Source organism: Empidonax traillii, unplaced genomic scaffold, assembly GCF_003031625.1.
Source record: "Empidonax traillii isolate 1590-97213 ecotype Southwest subspecies unplaced genomic scaffold, ASM303162v1 scaffold240:size1935192, whole genome shotgun sequence".
Classification (NCBI taxonomy): Eukaryota; Metazoa; Chordata; class Aves; order Passeriformes; family Tyrannidae; genus Empidonax; species Empidonax traillii.
Genome location: NW_020955433.1, coordinates 1,606,328 through 1,628,429, shown reverse-complemented (window position 1 = coordinate 1,628,429; position 22,102 = coordinate 1,606,328). Strand labels below are relative to the sequence as shown.

General features: G+C 40.3%; 1 protein-coding gene across 8 annotated transcripts in view; it reads left to right on the top strand.

Moving 5' to 3' along the window:
- The window catches only part of PDS5A (PDS5 cohesin associated factor A), an 81,775-nt gene extending 62,082 nt beyond the window's left edge, over positions 1–19,693 (top strand). For 4 of the 8 annotated variants that reach the window (XM_027888530.1, XM_027888528.1, XM_027888531.1 and 1 more), the window contains 8 exons: positions 2,900–3,032; positions 3,674–3,793; positions 4,898–4,960; positions 8,721–8,860; positions 10,042–10,147; positions 12,672–13,024; positions 13,906–14,056; positions 14,640–15,843. In XM_027888530.1, coding sequence (XP_027744331.1) covers positions 2,900–3,032; positions 3,674–3,793; positions 4,898–4,960; positions 8,721–8,860; positions 10,042–10,147; positions 12,672–13,024; positions 13,906–14,056; positions 14,640–14,675 — 1,102 coding nt within the window. In that variant the 3' untranslated portion in view covers positions 14,676–15,843. Of the gene's footprint in view, positions 1–2,899; positions 3,033–3,673; positions 3,794–4,897; positions 4,961–8,720; positions 8,861–10,041; positions 10,148–12,671; positions 13,025–13,905; positions 14,057–14,639; positions 15,844–15,886; positions 16,258–19,588 lie in introns of those variants that run through there. The other 4 variants (XR_003571726.1, XM_027888529.1, XM_027888532.1 and 1 more) reach the window with 4 other exon arrangements.
- The last annotated feature ends 2,409 nt before the right edge of the window (positions 19,694–22,102 follow it).

Sequence of the window (22,102 nt, the reverse complement as noted above, 5' to 3'; positions counted from 1 at the left end):
ATCTTGGAAATGTGGAACACTTTAACCAAGGGAAGAAGGCATCAACATCTGCTTAGCAATATATTCTGAAAACCTAAATGTGAACCTGTTGGTTGTACTGTCATATACCAAATTAGTGAGTTGTCTGGGCTTTTTTAAAATAAGTAATTATTTTAGAGTCTTGGTTTTGTGCCTAGGAATATCTGTAGGACTTCCAACACATTTAAAAGATGTCAAGTAATGTCAGTTCAAATATTTTTGGAACTTACAGAATAGAAAGCTTCTCCAAGACTTAAAAACATAATGCCACTGATGCTGGGTCAGAGTCCTGCCTCACTGAAAATTTTTTTTCCCTCTTCCTGTGCAAACCTACTGGAATTCATTCTAAGTTTGCTGCTGGCATATCGTTTGTACTATACATCAGCAGTTCAGGCTTAATGCTTCCTAATGTGTTCAGCAGACATTATGGTACACAATCCTGTCATACAGAAGCTTGTTTTATGCTAGTTCCAGTCTCAGACCTTCTTGTATGCCTCAAATAATATTTCTTATCTTAATTATAACTTCTGTGTTCCTTATGTCTTGTAATGAATTTTAAAACATAGCTGCATTTGAACACTTCTAAAAATTGTTAAAGCGCGTTTTCTCCCTCTGCCCGCACGGCTTTGGGTTTTGGTTTTTTTCTTGTTTTCATTTTTGGTGGAACAGAGCTATGTTGTTTCTGTATTAGAAAGGCTGGTATGACCACATGCTACAATATGCATCATCCGAAAAGCAGTTCATTTTTGGCACAAATAGACCAGTTCACATCTTAAATTCTTTTTGCACCTTCAGCTGTGGCAGTCCAAGTCTGATTCTTTCTCTAAATGAAAAACTTGGTTTGTTTGGATTTCTGAGTTCCTTGATTCACACCTGGTCAGACCTGAAGTCAGTGAAGACTTTTTACCTGACCAACAAGTCTTTTTGTCCCAGGACTCCATGTTCCTGGTGACATCTGAAAGCATCCTCCAGCATGTACTTTATCCAGAATGCATGGGATCAAGTTCTGATTTGCAGTCACAGAGTTAATACTTTCTTTGAGAAGTGTTTTTTCAGTGCACAGAACTTTTTTGGACATCCCTTGTATAGTTTTCCTTTGTTGTCAAATTTATTCCCTTAAGTTTGTCACAGACTGGCTGAGCTAGCCAGAAAGGACTGCTCCAAACAAAAAAATACTCTGTATGGGAATTTTGGCAGGAATACTTCTCTGAAGAGTCTCCTGAGATACATGAGAAAAATGTTTCCCATTTAATGTGATACAGTGTTTTCTTTCAACAGTTCTGAGAGTCCTAGTGTTCACTTTTAAAGTGTTAACGTAGATGCTTGCAAACTTGGAAAAGACTTGGCAGTGTCTTTTGTAGGTGGCTCCCCAGTTCATCTTGACTTACATGGCCTAGATACAGTCATGTAAACTAAATACGTGCTTAGCAAGTTCCTTAACCATAATCTATGCTACCTACTGTTCTGAAGTTTTTAAAGCTTGTCCTACAGAGGTGTGTTTGGGGGGTTTTTTTTAGATCTTGAGACTTCCTAATTCATATTCCAGAATTACTGAAATAATGATACCAAGAATGACTTGACTTTATATGACTGTTCCTCTAGGTGCATATTTTTTTCTACATAAAATCCCACTGTTGTTTTGGGAGGTCTTGTTCAGAGTTGATAATTATTTATTTAATTTGCTGTCTTAGTGAGAAAGTTAAGCTGTTGAAGTTGATATGAGTTAACTGGAATTAGCAGAGTATAATTTGTTCTCAGTAATAATTTTTGGGTGACACTGGATTTTGAGAACAGGGTAAGTGTGCTATGTTACCAGTTCTGTTCATCCTGTTCAACTTCTTGAGAATAGTGAATAGATGGGTGTAAATCTATCTAACAGATTGATTTACTATTGTCTTTGTAGTTCTTGGATGCAAATCAGAATACAGATGTCTGTTGTTTGTTTTTTGAACACCACATAACTCTTTAAGTGTTTTGATGGAGCACAGCCCTCTGAGTTTTTGAGAGAAATGTTCCTTCATCCCTGTTTTTCTATTTTTTTATTAGCCTATTTCTACAAGATAATCTCTCTTCCAAAGCTTTAGAATTTAATTAGCTACTGGCAAAGCCTGCATTTCTCAGAACCACCCATATGTATTTCCCAACTAAGAATTATTTTAACATATTGTGACTGTTGTTGGACCTTTAACCACATGCAGCTGTGGAGCTTGATAGCAAATGATAGTGTGGATGGACCAGTTGTGCTCTATATCATAGTTGAAATTTTTTTTAAATAAAATTTTAATCAAAGTATAATGTATTCTCACTATAAATAAACTAATGAAAACTAACTTCATTATATCTATCTGGGAGAATTTACCTCCCATATGGAAAATTAACAAGAATCTGACCTGCTCAGTTTTTGGCTCTCCTCTCCTGTTTGAATTGCAATATTAAACCACCTGATGCAGGCAACTATCTAGCAGCAATATGATTTGTTCCGGCCTGTTTTGAGTGTGCTTATTGTTGACAGGGACATAGGCAGTGCCCAAGATAGTGATTACAGAATTTCACGTGGGTGATGGTAGCACCAGAATTCTTGTTTCTATTTATATATGGAAGAGAAAATGTTGATTGGTTGGGCAGTTTTTAGAGATGTAATAATAAGCAAAATTATTTGGTGGCAGGTTTACTCCAAGGGGTATGATTAAGATTGTGTGTGTTAAAGGTCTAGGCGCTATTTACACCTTTGGATGATGTTACCTGTTTAAGTCTTCAAATTGACTGTGGTTTCTTAAGAAAAAGCTAGTACAGCTGACAAAATTTTTTAAGACTTCACTATATGTAGGAGCTGCAGTCTAAAACCTGGAATGTAATTGCTTGTGGTTTTATGACATTTTAGGTGCCTGTGGTTCATGCTTGAAGTTTTAATGACAAAGAATGAAAACAATAGCCATGCCTTCATGAAAAAGATGTCAGAAAACATCAAGCTTACCCGAGATGCTCAGTCTCCTGATGAGCCAAAGGCCAATGAAGTAAGAAATGCAATTCACATTAGTGCTGGATGATGAGCTGAGGGTTTCACAAGCAGTTGATGAGCAGGATTTGCAGGAAATCTGAAAGCACTAGCTCAGACATTTTTATGGTCTTTTAGAGAAAGTGTTAATTGCGAGTGTTGTCTGTATGTTTTCAGTCTCATTCTTTCAGGACCTTGCTGACCTTATCCAGTACATAGCATGTAATAAAGTTAATAAAAAATTTTAAAAAAATATTTCTGTTACTGCCTGCCTTATTTTAACTCCTATACTCGAGTTCCCTGCATTGGTATCTGCTGCTGCTGGGGGAAGAAATACTGTATTATACAGATGCTGTTAAACCTGTTAGTTTCTAGAAGAGATGAGAAACCACTTATGGTGATTGAACTGAGCAAGAGCTTCACTTGTAGAGCATAGGCATGTAAAGTATTACTAGTTTTTGTAAACAGTGTCATAAGAAAAATGAGAACTTCTCTATGTGTTTTAAGAGCCAATTCTATGGTCAATGTTGTGATTACAAACTACATCCTTAGTGGTGGTTATTTAAACACATAGTTTAAACTTTTTAAATACATTCTCTGTACACTGTAAAAATTGTAAATAATTCCTAAAGCATGCTTTTCTTTTTTTTTTCCCTTCAGAAACTTTACACAGTATGTGATGTAGCACTGTGTGTAATCAACAGCAAAAGTGCTTTGTGCAATGCAGATTCACCGAAGGACCCTGTATTGCCAACCAAATTTTTTACACAACCTGAAAAGGTAAATTTGTTAGTTTAATTTCTGAAGTAATAAGGGGAAATACATTGATTTTTATAATTGAGAGCTGGTTATCTGCATAACATACTGAGTGGGAAACTACAATTTTTTGTCATCAGCAATTAATTTTTTAACATCAGCTGTATGTTATGGTGTCTATTTATTAAAAACATGAGGCAGAAATGTTTTTAACCAGGTGAGAGCTGATTGAAATAAATACCGATAATGTTAGTATGTATTGCTGGATCATTTAATTAATGTGTTTTACAAGTGCATCTGAATATATGAGCATATACATGTATCCTGAATGTATATCTGAGTTGGAATGCAAATCAGACAAAAAAGGGAACTTCTTTTAATGTTATTTGTGTTGTGTTTTTATCTGTCAGTAGCTTGTCAGTTTGGCTGTTTTGCTTGCTGTATAAGTCAGTCCTCTTATTGCCTGGTAATAGTCTTGGCAAGTGCAACTCTGCTGTCAGCAATGGCACTACTGCTCTCCAGGACGCACACTCTGAAAAGTAGAAGTGGAACCCAAGTAATTCTCTCGATCAGACCTCATGTTTTGGTTGTCCAAGAGAATATACTTGCTGACATTTTTCAGTACCTAAATCTGGTTGCCTGTTTAATTGTGAAAGGCAGGTGCCAATTAACAGTGAGCTGGTGCCTCTGCTCGCTGCCTTCATTAAGATTCAGGGGTTTGCTCTGTGTAAATGGTACTCAGGGTGAGAAGGGTAACAACTTTCAAGTTGTTTAGAGAAAACGGTACCTCTTTTCCTCTGTTTGGACTTCCCATTAGAAACATGCAAATGAACAGATAGGGCAGTTTTGCATCATCTCAAACAGTTCATGTTCACTTTAGAAGGAAAATTGTTAATCGTAACTTCAGGTATGACATACTGTCATTCAGTAATACTCACTACAGATCTCCTCCAAAGTACTAGTTTGACCTGTCTTTAGTAGGTTGATTCATTTGTCAGCAGGTTGCATGGTGTGAAATATCTTTAACACTTGACAATAACATCTAATTTGATAAGTCTTGGGTGTATTTAAAAAAACCAACAGCAAGACTGAAACATCAAATACAAACTGATTTTTACTTTTATACAGGATTTCTGCAATGACAGGAATTACATTTCAGAAGAGACAAGGGTTCTTCTTTTGACAGGAAAGGTACTGTATTTTGTCAAGTTGTGAGTCTTTGAATATTAGTTGTGATTTCTGAAATGTTCTGGACTGCAATACTTTAAAAATTATATTAAGAGTTTGTGTACGGTAATTTTTGATTCTTTTGTTTGATGACATAATTAATGTCTTAAGCATACTACCTGGTGAGTACACAGCAGCAAGATTGTTAGCTGTGCACTGTTAGCTTCTTGAGTACAGTTCTTTTCCATTATTGACATAAGTGTGGCCTGAAGTTATGACGGTCTTAAATTTTCAATCGTGATATTTTTAATATAGCTGTTAGTGATTCTAACATCCTACATTTGCAAAGCACCTCTGGGAGAGGCTTTCCAAAACATAATGTAGAATTAGGTTCAATACAACAGTAGGAAATATCATAGAAGCATTAAGGTTGAAAAAGACCTCTAAGATCATTGAGTCCAACCTTTGACCAAACACTACCCATATCAACTAAACCATAGCACTAAGTATTTCCTGGATACTTCCAGTGATCGTGACTCCACCACATGCCTGGGCAGTCCATTCCCATGTTTGACAAAAAAAATTCTTCCTGGTGTCCAGACTGAACCTCCCCAGTGCAGCTTGAGGCTGTTTCCTTTTGTCCTGTCACTTGTTGCCTGGGAGAAGAGACTGACCCCCACTTAGCTACAACCTCTGGTCTCCTCTGAGCCTCTTTTTCTCCAGGCTAGACAACTGGAGCTCCCTTAGCTGCTCCTCATAGGACTTGTGCTCCAGACCCTTCACCAGCTCTGTTGCCCTTCTCTGGACTCACTCCAGCACCTCAGTGTCCTTCTTGAAGTGAGGGGCCCGCAACTGGACACAGCACTCGAGGTGCAGCCTCACCAGTGCCAAGTACAGAGGGACAATCACTTCCCTGGTCCTACTGGCCACGCTTTTTCTGATACAGGCCAGGATGCCATTGGCCTTCTTGGCTACCTGGGCACACTGCTGGCTCATGTTCAGCTGCTGTCAACCAGCACTCCCAGGTCCTTTCCCACTGGGCCGCTTTCCAGCCACTCTTCCTCCTGCCTGTCCCAGCACTTGGCCTTGTTGAACTGCATGCCACTGGCCTCAGTCCATTGATCCAACCTCTGCAGATCCCTCTGCAGAGCCTTTCTACCCTCCAGCAGGTCAACACTCCCACACAACTTGGTGTCATCTGTAAACTGACTGAGGGGATATTTGATCCCTTTGTCCAGATCATCAGTAGAGATATTAAATAGGACTGGCCCCAAAGAGTGCCCTAGGGAACCCCACTAGTGACCAGGCTCTGCTGGATGTCACACCATTCACCACCACTCTCTGTTCCTGGCCATCCAGCCGGTTTTTAACCCAGTGAAGAATGCACCTGTCCAGGCCATGGCTGCCAGGTTCTTCAGGAGAGTGCTTTGGGAGACAATACCCAAGGCTTTACTGTAGTCCAGACAGACAACATTTCCCTCATCCACTAGATGGGTCACCTGATCATAAAAGGAGATCAGATCAGTCAAGCAGGACCTGCCTTTCCTAAACCCACACCGGCTGGGCCTGATACCCTGGTTGTCCTGTACATGCCATGTGATCATGATCAGGATAATCTGTCCCATAACCTTCCTGGCCACCAAGGTCAGGCTGACAGGCCTGCAGTTCTCCCAGATCCTCCTTCCGACCCTTCTTGTAGATTGGTGTCACACTGGCTAACCTCTAGTCATCTGGGACCTCCCCTTTTAGCAGGACTGATGATAAATGATGGACAGTGGCTTGGCAAGCAATTCTGTCTGCTCCCTCAGGTGAATCCCATCCAGCCCCATGGCCTTGTGAGCATTTAAGTAGCACACCAATCACTGACTTCTTCCTCCTGGATTGCAGGAGGTCTGTTCTGCTTGTCCCTGTTTACTAGCTCAGGGGCTGGGTAGCCTTGAGTATATCTGATCTTTCTATTAAAGACTGAGACAAAGAAGACATTAAGTACCTCAGCCTCTCCTCATCCTTGGTGATGGTGTTCTCTTGTATCTCCAATAAAACATGAAGGTTTTCCTTGGCACTCCTTTTGTTGTTAATGTACTTGTAAAAACAATTTTTATTATCTTTCATGGCAGTGGCCAGATTGAGTTCTAACCTAACTGTTATATTTACATATTGGTGGTATATTTAAATATTGTATTTATATAGTTATATGCAGAAAGCTGCTGTAGAAGTAAATACTATCTATTTGGGGTTCTCTGATACAGTGGTGCTGTTTTAGATCTTGCTGCACCTGGTGAATTGACTGATGTGATGAGGCTGAGTAGGCAGCCGTAAGTTTTTCATTTTCTCTCTGGAGAGGAGTCAAGGAAGTTTTCATAACTGGCATGTCACATTCTTCATGTAATTTTACATTTCTTTAGAGACACAAGTAAATAAAATAAGACATTCCCACAAGAAAAAGTCATTCCCATGTGTGGAAGTTATGATGGAGGAGGCAGGAGGAAGAGATTACAGACACTGGAAAACATTTGGCTACAAAAAAAAGCAACAATCTCTGTAGAAGTGACCTGTTACTGGGTGCAAGTTCAGTAGCTGCACCTTTCTAGTGCTAATTCTGCACAGCATTTACTTAAACATATTACTCTTATAATACAATATTTTATTTGCTCAATTTACTGAGTAGCTCAGCTTACTACATGTCCAGAGAAGAACATGAAAACGAGTGAAGGGTCTAGAGCAAGGAGCAGCTGAGGAGAGCACAAGTCTTACAAAGAGCAGCTGAGGAAACTGGGGTAGTTTATCATTCCCCTCAGACATTTATCATTCCCCTCTTTTAACACGAGGCTCTGGGGGTCCCAGGGCCCATCATCAGTGTTGAAGACAGAGGCAAGGATGGCGTTAAATGTTTCTGCTTTGTCACCTCCTGCTTGTGAGGTGACCAGCCGCATCCAGTAATTGGCCCAGTGTTCTCTCTGATCCTCCTTTTGCTATTAACATATTCTAAAAAGCCCCTTTTGTATCTTTCACAGCGCTGGCCAGCTTGAACTCTAATCAAGCTTTAGCCGTGTGAATTTTCTCCCTGCAGTGGTGAACAGCATCTCTGTAGTGCTCCCATGGTGTCTGTCCTTGCTTCCAAAGGCTGTACACTTTCCTCTTCTGCCTAACTTACATAAGAAGATCCCTGCTCAGCCAGGCTGGCCTTCTGCCTCACTGGCCTTGACTCTTTAGATTTTGGAATTGACTTCTTCTGCACTTTTAAGAGATGATTCTTAAAAAGTGGCCAGCATTCAGGGATCCCAGTACCTTCAAAGGCAAATTCCCACAAAACCTTACAGAAGCCCAAATTCTGCTCTTGCCCTATACAGGGCCAAAGTTGGCCGTAAGGCCAAGGGCAGTTGATCCAGAAAGATCCTGTAATTCCTTGTAGATTACTCATGGGTGGTGGTGTCCTGACTGGGTGGTTGAAAGTAGACTCCCACAAGATCCTCTTTATTTGCTTTTCCCTTCGTCCTTACCCAGAGGCTCTCAACTCTGATATTACCTAACATTTCAGCTGTTGAAACTTCTCCAGCTGCTATCCCTTCAAAGCGTGAGAGCAAGAGAATTGATGAAGTGCTGCTAAATTACAAGAAATAAAAGTAGGATAGATGGTGGGTTTTAAGTAGAGATGAGGTCTGTAGCTTTAAATTGATGGCATTGTGATCAAGACTTTTAATCCAGAAAAAAGTATTTTAAAATACTCAAAATATTTTAAGAATGAAATATTGTCATTTTTAAAGATCTAAACATTTTCTTCCAGCCAAAACCAACTGGTGTATTAGGTACAGTAAACAAACCATTATCTGCAACTGGAAGAAGACCATATATTAGAACTACAGGATCAGAGACTGGAAGCAGTGTGAACTCTGAGCTGAGCGCTTCTGCAGGAAACAGGTCAAGGTAACAGAGTTTGATATTTCTTCCATCACCTTTTTACTTCTTGCAAGTTTTAGGACAGGAAATGATTTGGTTTTAAAAAATGTATTAGTTCTCAGTAGGTAAAGTCTCCGTATTAACTTTTTGGTTCAGTTTATGGGGTTGGGGTTTTTTTTGTTTTGTTTTGGGTGTTTTTTCTTGAAGACAAAAATTCAGTGCTGTGTTTAGCTATGTCTTGCCTGTAATTGCATATAATACCACAGAGAAGACACTATACTGCCTGAAATTTTGGTGGTTAATACTAATTTTTACATCAGAAAATGTATTAATTGAAGAGACCAGCCATAATTAGTACTAAAAGGATTTTGCAACTTGCATATTTTTTATATAGAAATTATGATTAATCCAGATTGGTAACAAGAAAAACTTTGTAAATTAAATATTTTTACCTATTTAGGACTGATTAAAAAGAGCTTGGCAAAACAGACCAGGATCTCATGGAAAGATGCAACAACATATGGTTCGAATATTCAGTGTATCTTTTAGTAAGCATTATTTTTATGTGGATCCAGACTTTTAAAATTTTTTGTAAATCTGGAGAAACAATTTACACTTTCAGATTTTAAGGTTGTTTTATTTGTTTTGCAATTGGCTGCCTGGCTAAGATAAAGGGTTAAAGAAGGCAGGGAAAGTCAGCTCTAGGTGCTACAATTCATTAGGCCAAAGGGAAGTGTAACTCCATTCCGAATTTGTTCTGTAAGTGTGTGTGATATATATTGTAATAGTCTTTTTTTTTTTTTTAAACTATTTTAGTTTTAAAACTATCATATATTTGTGTAAATTAACTTGAAGTTTTAGCATTGTTGGTGTTTTATTCTTCACTACCTTTTCTAGTATCGACTTTTTCTCTCTGGAAAAAGAACACAGCCTCTTTCAGACCTCTGGTCTTAAGTTTGCAAAAAGCATTATATGGTGGTGTGTCTGTAATAAGGGATTTGGCTCAATGACTAGCCAATTCCTTTCAGACCTTTTCCAGTTCTGGGAAAGAAACTATAAGTGTGGTCTCTGGAAAATTTAATTCTTTTTAAACTAATTTAGCTGGTTTGAATTGATTCCCCTCCCCCTTTTTTTTAAAAAAGAATTCCAAACATTTTTCTTCTTTTCTGTATATTTTGGTTTTATTTTGTATTCAATTATGCTCCCAGGGAACAAAGTTCAGATACATCAGAAACCGGGGTCAGTGAAAATGATGAAAATCCTGTGAGGATTATTTCAGTCACACCAGCAAAGACAGAACCTGTGAAAAACAAGGTATGTCTGGGGGTTTTATGGACTGTATGTCAGTAGTAAGCTTGGCATTGGGGATTTATTCAGTACACATCACTGCATGTGGTCTCTGGGGAACTGGTAATGCCCAGTTTCATTTCATATACTTCTATGAGTTTCCTAGCCTAAAAGAAGACCCCTTCATTTTAAAACTGCTGTTTATTTTATCCAGAGTAGCTCCTAGAGCTCGTGTGAATGGGCTTTAATTCTTCTTTTCTAAAATTCCAAAATATTCCCACCTTTATTCTGCGTTTTCCAGTATAAGTAAGAGTAAGACTGGGGTTCAGAGTGAAGGTTCACACCTGTAGTACCTTTAACTGCAGATACTCCCAGGAAAATGTCAAGTGGTCCTATGGCATGAAATAAACATCTGACTTTTGGAGTGTGTCACAACTAAAATGTTATTTAAACTTTTAAAAATATTTTTATGCTTCTCCCCCCTTCCATTAGAGAGAGAACAACATGTGTAAATCATGAATTTTTAACTTCTAAAACATTCAGTAGGATGAAGTTTAACACAGTTGAGTCCTGCACCTGGGGTAGATTAGGCTCAAGCAGCTGTTCAGCACGCTGGATCTGCCTGGCTGGAGAGTAGATTGGCTGGGAAGGACCTGGGGGATCATCTCCCATGGACTAGTGTGGGTCGGCAGAGTGCCTTGGCAGCAGTGGGGGCAAGCTGGGTCTGGGCTGTGTCAGCAGGAGCACAGCCAGCAGAGTGAGGGATGCCATTATTCCACCCTACTTGGCATTACCGGGCATACCTGGAATGTTGTTTCTGGAATACTGCATCCTCCCCAGTGTGACACAGATATTGAAAAACTAGAGAGAACTCTACAGGGGGCCACCAAGGTGATAAAGGCTTGGAGATGATGTCATGTTGAAAGGTTGAAAGTGTTGGGTTTGTTCAGCCTAGAGAAGAGAAGTCTTGGAGAGGATCAATCAGCCTTTCAGTATTTAAAGGTGTTTATGGAAAAGATGGAAGTATTCTTCTCGAATGCTGGCAGAACAAATGGCTACAGCCAGAAGTTGCTTCAGAGAAAATTTTATCTGGATGCAATTACAAAAAAAAAAAAAAAAAAAAAAAAAAAAAAAAAAAAAATTGCATGGTGATACTGGTATAGGCTGCCCAGAAAAAAAAGGAGTGAAATGTCACTGCTCACAGCTTTGCTTGTCAAGGGCCCTGGATAACCTCTGAGACCCTGCTTTCAACAGAAAATTTGACAAGATGATTTCTAAAGATCACTTTCTGAAGATCACAACCTGGGTGATTCAGTGATTCAGAATAGATTTTTGTAATAACGTAGGGATACATATATGGATTATGCTGTACACATTTTAAGAAGTTAAATATCTGCTCAGTCTCTTTTTTGATTAGAAAAAATCAGAGTAATAAGCAGGTGGTATGGATTTATACCACCACATAGGAAACTTAGACAAAGCGTATATAAAGTAAATTTGCAAAAATGCTTTCTAGGTTCTTGAAGTTGAAATTTCAAAGAGTGAAATTCTTATGAATAGCAGTTGTAAATGTTTGCTGTGAAGCTGATAGAACAGTAATAAAGATTACAGAGACTGCCTGGCTCATTTGAACACTTACTGGTAAAAGGTTCAACAAAAAAAGTCCTTGGTTCAGACACAGCGCTTAGAATAGTGAGTGACGTTAATTGGTTTGTTTGAAATTGCTAAGTCATACCAGCCAGACTTCTTTAGTACCCTTTTCTCTTCCCCTTCTCCTAACTGTTTTGGAAGTCAATGTTCAAATGAAGGCTTAGCATCCAGTTCCTTCCTCTTTGTTTCCATGTGAATACTGCTCTGTGTAGAGGTGTACATTGCCACCACCCTTACTGTTTCACGTGTACAGACACGGCTTCGAGATATTTAATCATGTCCATTGCCTTATTTACTGTATTGAGAAGAAATCACTTGTAGGCCATACCTATTCAGGCATGACAAAGAATTTAAACAAAGACAGCAAGTTTCATTTATGATTTGGTCTTCCTTTATTCCCTGCAAGCCTTGAGTTGTTTTTACTGGCACCTAGGACTTTGGTAATGTGCACCATTACTGAATGTTGCTCTCAAAATTTGCTCAAATTGAAGTAAATATAATTTGCTGTATCGGAACCATTGTTTTTGTTTCTCAGTTCTCTCCTGTCATTTGACAAAGAGGCAGTAAAAGGAGCTTGTCCAGAAGAACCGTCATGGGAGGAGCTGAAATTATTAGTCTTACTGTAACCTCTCTCTCAAGCAACTAAAAGGTGGTTCTTTGGATGCAGATATTACAGACAATTCAGAAAATCTTTTTGCAAGAAGAATGTCCAAAAATCCATCTAGTAAAAAACTTCTTAATAGGTCTAACACCATGTGATGTGTTTTATAAGAACATGTAGGAAAGTTTGAAAACACTTAGGAGGTTTAAAAAACCCTCATATTTCTGTTGGAAGGAGGTCAGAATTTAAGTTTGCTTTGGGAATCTCTTTTTCTTCACACTCGTGACTTTTATTTTCTAGGAGATTAATTCTGATCAGGCTACACAAGGAAACAGCACTGAACGTGGGAAAAAAAGAACAGCAACAGCATCTGGAACCGAGAATATTCATCAAAAACCAGAAGAAAAAAGCGTAGATGAAACAGGCCCATCACTCGCAGCAAAAACCAGAAGAGGGCGACCAACCAAACCGGAACCTCAGGGTACCACTGCAAAAAACGAGGAAACCAACAAACCACCTGTCAGGGGAAGGAAGAGAGCAGCAGCCAGTCAAGAAAGTCCAGGGAGTTTAGAGGCAGGTAATGCCAAAGCACCAAAACAGCAAGACACAGCAAAAAAGCCAGCGGCAGCACAGAGACAAATTGATCTACAGAGGTAAAAACAAATATATAATAAAGTGCATGGGTGGGGTGGTCCTTTCCTGTCTCAAGACCCTGAATTTGCAATTATAACAAATCTAAAATAGCTGAGGGCACAACTAAACCACAACGGACACCGTGGTCCACCATGTGTCAGGTTTGATAGCAAAGGCTTGATAAATGACCGTCTTTAATGAACAGAAAAAAAAATTGTAATTCTATTTGTAATCATTTTGCGGTCTTTTGGGTCTGCACTTGTTTAATATTAACAAGACTTTAATATCTATTTTAAGTAAATCAAAATTTGGAACTGTATAAACTACAAAACAGCTCTTGGATGATAATTTATTTTTCTATATTCTAGTGTTTAAAAGTGTTAATTTGATTTCCAGTATAAGCAAATCCTTCTCAAATCTTCATTCGCGAAGCCTAGCAAATTAAATATGTGCATAAACACTGAGAAGTTTGTTTTGCTGGATCTGATACATTAATAACTTGAATGCAAATTTGTCCAAAGTGGTAGAGCAATAAGGTCAGCAAACCAGTGTGCTGTAAAAAATCACAAATTAATCTAAGGGAAGAAAGTATAATTGGAGTAGTTTCTTTTGGAGATTTTGAAAGTTGAAGATCTTGCAGAGAACCTTGATCAAAAATAATTACCTTTCCTTCTCAAAGCAAGGTTCATACAGTAGTAAAATGTTCAGTCTGTCAAGAGTGTAATGTTTGTGTACTGCTTTGCAATGCTTGTTTTATACATCAAATTCCTTTTAAGTCTTCAGAACAAATTGCACTATCCATAGCCTTTAATAAGCCACCTGTATCAGATATCATCTTTAAAATATGTAATGTCTCAGTGTTTCTTGGACAAAATACCAAAACATTGTTAACGTTTTTCAGAAGCCAGGTGCTTGGAAGTGATGGAGATTCACTGTTGGAGATAGACTCAAGTCCAGAATACTCCCAAAATGCAATGGATCTTTTTAAGGCCTGTGGGAGCAGCCAGGAAGATACTGAGGATACAGAGATAGCAGAGGGAGGCTTCCTTAAGGTGTAGCAGGCATCTTATATAGGACAATTCTCTGGTTTTTTTATTGTAGCTTATACAGTAAGGAATCAAAGAAATTTGTGTGTCATCTAGAAAAAATGCATGTAAAAATAGCTGTCTGATAGGTTTTTTTGCATTTAAGTAGACATGTATAAGTTACTGTAAATACTTTTTGAAGTAGTGCTTGTTATGAAATAAGATGGGCTATTTTTATAAACCTGGGTAATTATAGTTAATTAGAACAAGTTACTGTTCTTTTTCTTGATTCCAGTGAAAGCAGTGGATAACTGTATTTCTGTTTATGCAGAAAAAACATTACTCAGTTATGGAATTATGAAGTGCACAATTCCACTTCTCTATTTCCAAGTCTTTCAGGAAGTTGTGCTGTACAGTAAGGAAATTCAGCTGGATTCAATTAATTAATTATGTAATTGTGGAGAAGATATAAGACAGAGTTGGAAGAATCACAGTATAAAGAGGGTAAAAGCTAAAATGTAAACAGTATTTGGTAGGATTTGATTCTGAACCAGTTGTAATTTCAGTGTCCTTACGGTTAACTTCCATTTCCCTTTCTCCCCCCATATAGGTAAAAAGAAAACTTGCTCGAAAAGGGAGGAAATGAAGGCCAAATAAAGGCATGCTCCAAGCTTCTGCAAAACTAGGATTCAGAAATTTCCTGTACAGGAACTGAAATTACTTCAAAACACACAGCTTTCAGCTCTGAAACCAGAAGGAAAACTATGCTTCCCTTTCACATGAAATTAATCCTTCTCAATGGAAATGTAAAGCAGAAACTCTTGAGAAAGAGGCTAAAAGCATCTGTACTTATTTCCCCAGAGACTTTTTTTATGAAAAGTCAATAATTAAGCAAATTGCTTAACACTTGGTTCCAGTTCCTGCATTCTGGAGTTTAAAAGTGTATTTACACCTATAATTTTCATGCTGCATTTTTTTTTAAAGAAAGTCAGAGAAAGTCCTTACACTGACATTGAAAATTCATGATCCTAGAGCCAGGTATTCCCATGTTTCACAGAAAAGGTAGAAGTCTACTGAATGGATTTTAAACAAGACTAGAGGAAAAAAAAAATCACAAAAAAATTTTTTTTGCTTTACTTTTGGAGACTGTTTTATGTATAATTCTTTCTGCCTGCCTACTTTTCTGCAAAAATAAGATGTACAGATTTCAGTTCCCTGCTATGAAAAGTCATGTGGTGGCAATTTTATAAATGTTGCTTTCTGATTTTTATCAGAGTGGGAAAGTAATCACTTAAAATTATTATTAATTCGCAAGTAGACATTTCATTTTTTAATTTCCCCCTCCACTTTAGTTTAATATAATTTGCAATAATTGTACATATTGATGTTTGTTTTATAAAAACATATATCACTTTTAAGTGTTTTTACTCCTGCGGTTCTGTTGGAATATTCTAAATTTTAAAGGAGTAAAGACAGTCCAGCATTTGATTTTATAATGTTTGTCACCAGATTTTTATTATTGATGTAAAGAAAAAAAAAATCAATTTTTAAAAATAGTTGGACTTTGGCAGCTTTGTAAGGAAAGTTGGAAATGTTTAGGATTGCTCTCAATTTTAAGCATTGTGCTGATTGGAAGTAAGTCTGTTTTGCATTTTGTCTTCCTGTCCAGGCTCATTTTTTAATGTTTATTTTAGAAGATTGTTGCATCAATATTATGTTTCCTGGCATTGTTCAGCATAGATACAGTGTACACTTTTATGTACACATGATCATATTTAAGTTTGTTGCATAAAATAAACGCTTCTAGGTGTCACCTGGCGGTCTTTTTTTAACTTTTTTTTTTTTTTTCTTTCACAGAAAACTAATTGCTATATCTGTGCCTAGACTTGGACATTCATAGAAATACTGTACGGAGCAGAGAAGCTGTAATGCAGACAGTTACATAGCTTAAGAGACGAGTTTTTTAGGTAAAGTTACAGTGCTTTATCTTCTGAAGGGGGTTGGTCTGCAGAGTCACAGTGAAGAGTTTGCTTTGTTTCCCAGTGCCTCAGTTCCCCATCTCTCTTCTGCTAATTGTTCTGAAATCCCTGGATTCATTACAGAAGAGCTGGATGCTGGTGACAGTGGTTAAGGATTACTTGGCCTCCTGAAATGGGTTGTGTGCTCTTGAACAATGACTGAGTCTCTCTTACCAAGTGTAACAATGAGTGTTATTTTTTCTGTCTAAGAGAAAATGAGACTGTGCATACAGTGGTGTGTGCAGCTCTCCTTCTAAAGCAGTCTGTGATGCTTCCACTTGAGGAATTTGAAATGCTTTTGACAGAGGGAGACCAGGAGATTTGAAAAGCGTTTAATTATGCATCTCTCAGGAGCTTGATTGCTAAAACTGAAATCATTTCACAAGATGGATTTACTGACCATAGTGCAGTTTCTTCTTAGTGCTCTGGTCAAATACTTCCCTCTCATGAAAGTTACAGCACTTCAATTTAAACTAATTTTAAAATGTTTTAGTTCAAAGTTTTTAGGAAACCTGAAAAAGAAACTTGCTTTTAGAAATGAGTTCTGATACCTAATTGTGTGCCCTTAACAGTGATTCGAAATCTGGACTTTACAAATCTTGCCAGTATTCAGATTTGTTTCCAAAAGCTTTGATTTTTGTGAAGTGGATAATTTTTGGATTTTTTTCCCTTTTTTCTTTTTTGTTTGGTTATTAAATCAGTTCAAGTGTCAAGTTACTCAGGGAATCATCATAGAATAATTCAGGTTACGAGGGGTTTCAGGAGGTTCAGTGTCATGCTCAGAGCAGGGTTTGCAGTTGTCTTTCTGCAAATTGTAGAATCCTAGAATCATAGAATTAACTGGGTTGGAAGAGACCTCCGAGATCATCAAGTCCAATCCTTGATCCAACCCCACTGTGATTACCAGATCATGGCACTCAGTGTCACATCCAGCCTCATCTTAAAAACCTCCAGGGATGGTGAATCCGCCACCTCTCTGGGCAGGCCATTCCAATGCCTGATCACTCTCTCTGTAAAGAACTTCTTTCTAATATCCAACCTAAATGGAGTTATGTAGAGTCTCTTTCTCCTATGTTTAAGTGGACATTTGAGTTACCATGTGTTGATTATCAATGGAATCGGTACATTCATGAAGCGAATTATGCTGGGCATAATTGGCCAAGCCAAAATGCAGCTTACAAAAACCACAGGAAAGGTCTAGTGGTGGTCCACAGGTTTCTTTTCAGATCTTATCTCAGACAGGGTTATGTACAGAGTTTCTCTGCCTGCCCCCACTATTCACTTGCACCTGAGAGCAGCCTTGGTGCTGTTCCGAATTGCCTCAGTGATGGACACCTTTCTGTCAGAGCAGTGTCCCCTGAGGCCAGGGGACACTGAGGCCAGGGGACACAGCACACTCACAGAATCACAGAATATGCTGAGTTGGAAAGGACCCACAAGGATCAAGTCCAACTCTTAGCCCTGCACAGGACCATCCCAAGAGTCACACCGTGTACCCGAGAGTATCATCCAAACACTTCTTGAACTCTGTCAGGCTTGGTGCTGTGACCACTTCCCTGGGGAGGCTGTTCCGGTCTCTACCCACCCTCTGGGGGAAGAACCTTTTCCTAATATCCAGCCTAAACCTTCCCTGACACAACTTCAGGCCATTCCCTCGGGTCCTGTCACTGGTCACCAGAGAGAAGAGATCAGTGCCTGCCCCTCCTCTTCCCCTCACTGGAAAGTTGTGACTGCAGTGAGGTCTCCCCTCAGTCTCCTCCAGGCTGAACAGACCAAGTGACCTCAGCCACTCCTCATACGGCTTCCCCTCAAGGCCCTTCACCATCTTACTTGCCCTCCTGTGGACACTCCTTAAGAGCTTAATCTCTTTCTTATATTGTGGTGCCCAAAGCTGCACACAATATTCAAGGTGAGGCTGCCCCAGTGCAGAGCAGAGCGGGACAATCCCCTCCCTCGACTGGCTCAGCCTGGATACAGAAAGGACAGACAACACTTTTATATGTACATAATCTTTGCATTGCTAGTACTTCTAAGGCTTTAAAAATAAACTCTGTTGAAGAGTAATCAGAATAAAACTGGAGAATGGGAGGCAGATTATTCAAAAATAGGTGTGTGGGTTTGTACGTGGCCATATATGGGTTTTCAAATATTTTACATCAGAGTGAGGATTTTCTCACTGTAATAAGGAAATGTGCGATAAAGAGAAAGCCCAATCAAACCCAGTCTTCATGGCTTTTACCCAGTGCAGGATTTAGAGGTGCTGAGGTTTCACGTTTAGTTACTTAGAGCCAAGTTCTTACCATCTTTAAGTTCCCACCCTTGTGGCAGTGTGGCTGTGTTTCTTAGCAGGCATACATTTCTTTCTGTTTCCCTGTGTCCTCTGATGCCTGGACTGCACGGCTTTCATCACAGTAAGACAGGAAGGCTGTTCTGAGAACATAATTCGTAACATACTAAATAAAACCTCTACACTCAACAAAACTAAATCTGAATAGTTGTTTTGGATAAAATAATAGTGTTGTCTAGATCAATCTTAAACAGGAAAAATAATATTCATTACAAACTTTTTCTGCACATGCTGACAAGCCCTGTAAGTTTTAGAAGTGATAAATAACAAAAACCTTATCTAAAATGTGCTTCCAGCTGTTAGATACTTGGCTCACATCGTTGGACCAAGTTCAGCATTAGACTGGCTCTTGAGTGTCAAGTTAACTGTGGGGCTGTCACAGCTGAGCTGTTTCCTCTAAAGATGCAGACAGATTTGGTATCACCCAAACATTTGCAATATGTAGGAAACTTGCTTCTAGAAGAAATCATCCATGTGGATCCTAGTTCACTTGCATTTGTGCTCCATAACTGACTGTACTTATCAGCAGTCGTAGTTCTGTTTGTGCTGGGAAATCAAGTCCCAAACTGGTGGTCAAGGAAATAGCCTGAACTAAAGCTGGCCTATGAAGTCTGCTTTCCAGCCAGGCTGCAGGTGTGCTATAGCTGATAACCAAGCATTAGTCACAGAGCAGCTGGTCTCAACCCAAGGAACAGGCTTGCACAGGAATAGCAGGGTGTTAAAAGGCAGTAGCAAAGTCCTTCTGTACAGCAGCACTTGGTGTTCCCCTTGAATCCTTCCCCTGCTTAAATTACTGACGAGGAAGGAATCTTCCTGCTACTGAGTACCCCAGGTACTCATGATGGCCAGAAAAAAGCTTAAATAAGTAAGATAAAATACTCCTAAACTTCAAAAGCCAGCAGCAGCTTCCACGCCTTAGGAGTTTTTAATCCAGACATTCCCTGGATTGATTTGCCTCCATTTCTTCAAGGAAGCAAACAAAACCAGACTTCCTCAGGAGAAGAACCTGGAATTCTGGGTACACAAGCAGAGGTGATTGGTGACAGCCTCTCCCTTCCCTGCTGCACAGCCTGAGTCAGGAGAGCGGGTCCTAAATTCCCTGTTCCTGTAGTTCACTACATGAGAGAGCAACAGGAGTGAGTGACTCAGTTTCTCCCTTCAATCTCGCACTCTGTGATCTGTTTCTAACTGCAGGTGGCCAGTTCCACAGCTCCCATCAGAGATTCCTTAGCACCAAGTCAGTGTGGTGGCCCACAGGATGACTTCTTCCACAAATCTGACTCCCTAGTATACTTCAGATTCAGAGTAGGAACATCCCTCACTTCCAGGGAAGTTCGCAGCCTTATTTTTTGCAGTCTAAAAGGAGATGAGCAAGTTTTTGACATGTGCACCTGCTTGTAAAGAAATAAGTGGGACCACAGGCAAAATCTCATTGTAGTTCAGACAACCTCCTGCTCGCCTGGGCTGCAAGAGCGAGCCAAAGACAGGGCCACACTTCCTTGGTCGTTGGTAGGAGCAACATTGCACTTGTCCTCAGACAGCGTCCCACCTGCCAAACGGTGCTGTGAGCGTGATCCTCAGCTTGCTGTTATATCAGGCAGTGTGCAGACATCATACCACTGCCCTGGAAAAAGTCCTGTTCCCCTGATGGAAATGCCTTTCTGACCCACAACAGGGCATCTTCTCACTGCCTGGTGAAAGTCACGACAGACTTACCAGGGGAATGCCGGGCGGCAGTGACGGGTGTTGTGAGCCAGCAGGAGGTCAGGCTCACGGTGACCCCTTCAGCTTTGGCAAGAAATGATTCTAAGGAGCTGTTCAACTTTGAACCTGGAAGATTCCTCAAGTGCACAGCTACATCCATGGTCAGCGGAGCGGAGACATCCACAGGCAGCACAAATGGACAGCCAACAGGGGACACGTCTGCTTTTCAGTGGGAGCACAGAGGTTATCCAAGCTAATTTTTAACTTGCTAGAGTGGTGCTGGCAGCAGTGCAGTCTCAGCAGTGTGCCAGCTCAGGCAAGAAGCATGACCAAATTGCTTTGGTACAATGAGCGTCCTCCTGCCACCCTGCCAGCCACGAGAGCTCAGATGTGTGTGCATAATGCTGCAAGATGGGTGTGTTCCAGAACAAGAAATACACGTTTTCCTCTTTAAGTTCAGGCATTTAATTCTTCTCTCACTGCCCTGGAAGCAGAAACTGATGTGTTGACTGTGATGCACCAAAGCTTCCGAAGAAAGAGATGGTGGGTGATTATGGCTGAGTTTCTTTGGTACTGGGTCCAATGGCTGTAAAGCAAGTGGGGAGTCACTGTGTGCTGTAGAAACTTCACAGGCAATCACTGGGTTCCTTGCCTTGGCACGGCACAGTTGCAGTAGCCAGTGTCTGCTGGGCACGTGGTCCTGCACCCCACCCCAGGGAAAGCTGGGACACTCAGAATATTTTGCCCTGTGGTGGGAGTGAAAACTCAGAATACCATTTACTTTGGCATATGTTCAGGTGCCTCTGCATCATTCATTTCAGCACTGCCCCAAATCCAGAAACAAGCCGGGTTTGTGCTGGTGGCCAAGGTTAGAGCCATCGTTATGTGCTGTCTCCAGAGGGTGTGCGGGGTGCCCTGTGCTCCCTGCTGCCCACAGGTAAGGTCTCCACTTCCTGTGAAATCAGCAGAGACTATCACTGCTCAAGTGATTCAGGACATCACCTCCTTCCATCCCTGAGTGTTCTCAGGTAAGGGGAGAGCAATCTGTAGTCTGGATAAATTTATATGGGTGGTGGTAGCAGCAACCACTGTTCATCCTTCCCTGGACTGTTACACCAAGACAGGATTCAGCCTGGGACATGGACAAGGAAGCTGCTGTGCACACCTGTGGTGTAGCATTACAATAGCTCTGTACCTTTCCTCAGCGCCCTTTCCAATCCCCTTTCCTCAATCTTCCAGCCACAGTGCATTGATTCCCAGCTGTTCTTCCAGAGTCCCTTTGCTGTATCCAGCCGTGCCTGCACATTGATCTTCTGCATTACCTTCTCTTTGGGTAATGTTCATGAACATAGCTTCGATCATAAGAGGATTTGGGGAGAAAGCAGACTCCGTGCTGTGATCCATTTCTGATGCTTTTGGGAGCCTGCACTTCACAGTTTATCAGGCTCTGCTTTAGTAACAGGCTTTTCAACTCTGCTTCTGCCACAAGGACCCCACGTTCAGAGAAGGTATCCCCCCGTAGGTCAGCACTGGTTGTTGCTGTTACGCCCTTTGTCGGGTGGGATGTTTCTCATAGAGCACCTGCCATGCAGGTTCTCGTAACTTGTGTGTTACTGTGGTGTCACCCAGTCTGTGAGCCACACTGTCACCTCAGGAGCTGCCTCAGGGTCTGTCAGCATGCAGGGAATAGCCAGATCTCCAGATGCTTTAGGAAAGTTTTTCTGGTCATCTGACTACAAGCTGTCACAGGAGATCCAGCATCCCCCCACCCAGAAGTAGAGTGTATTTTCAATCCTTTCTGATTTCCACAGTGTGTGACTCACCAAACCCTCATACACTGTACATGTGGCATTTACAGTCCTGTTATATTGACCATGAGTGTCCCTGGTGGTGCAGTGGCTAAACCACAGCGTTGTCAACGCTGAGATCTGGGTTCGATTCCCGGTTAGGACACTCCCCGGGCAGATGGAGCTCGCTAGCCCTGTAAGGCAATCCATCTACGTC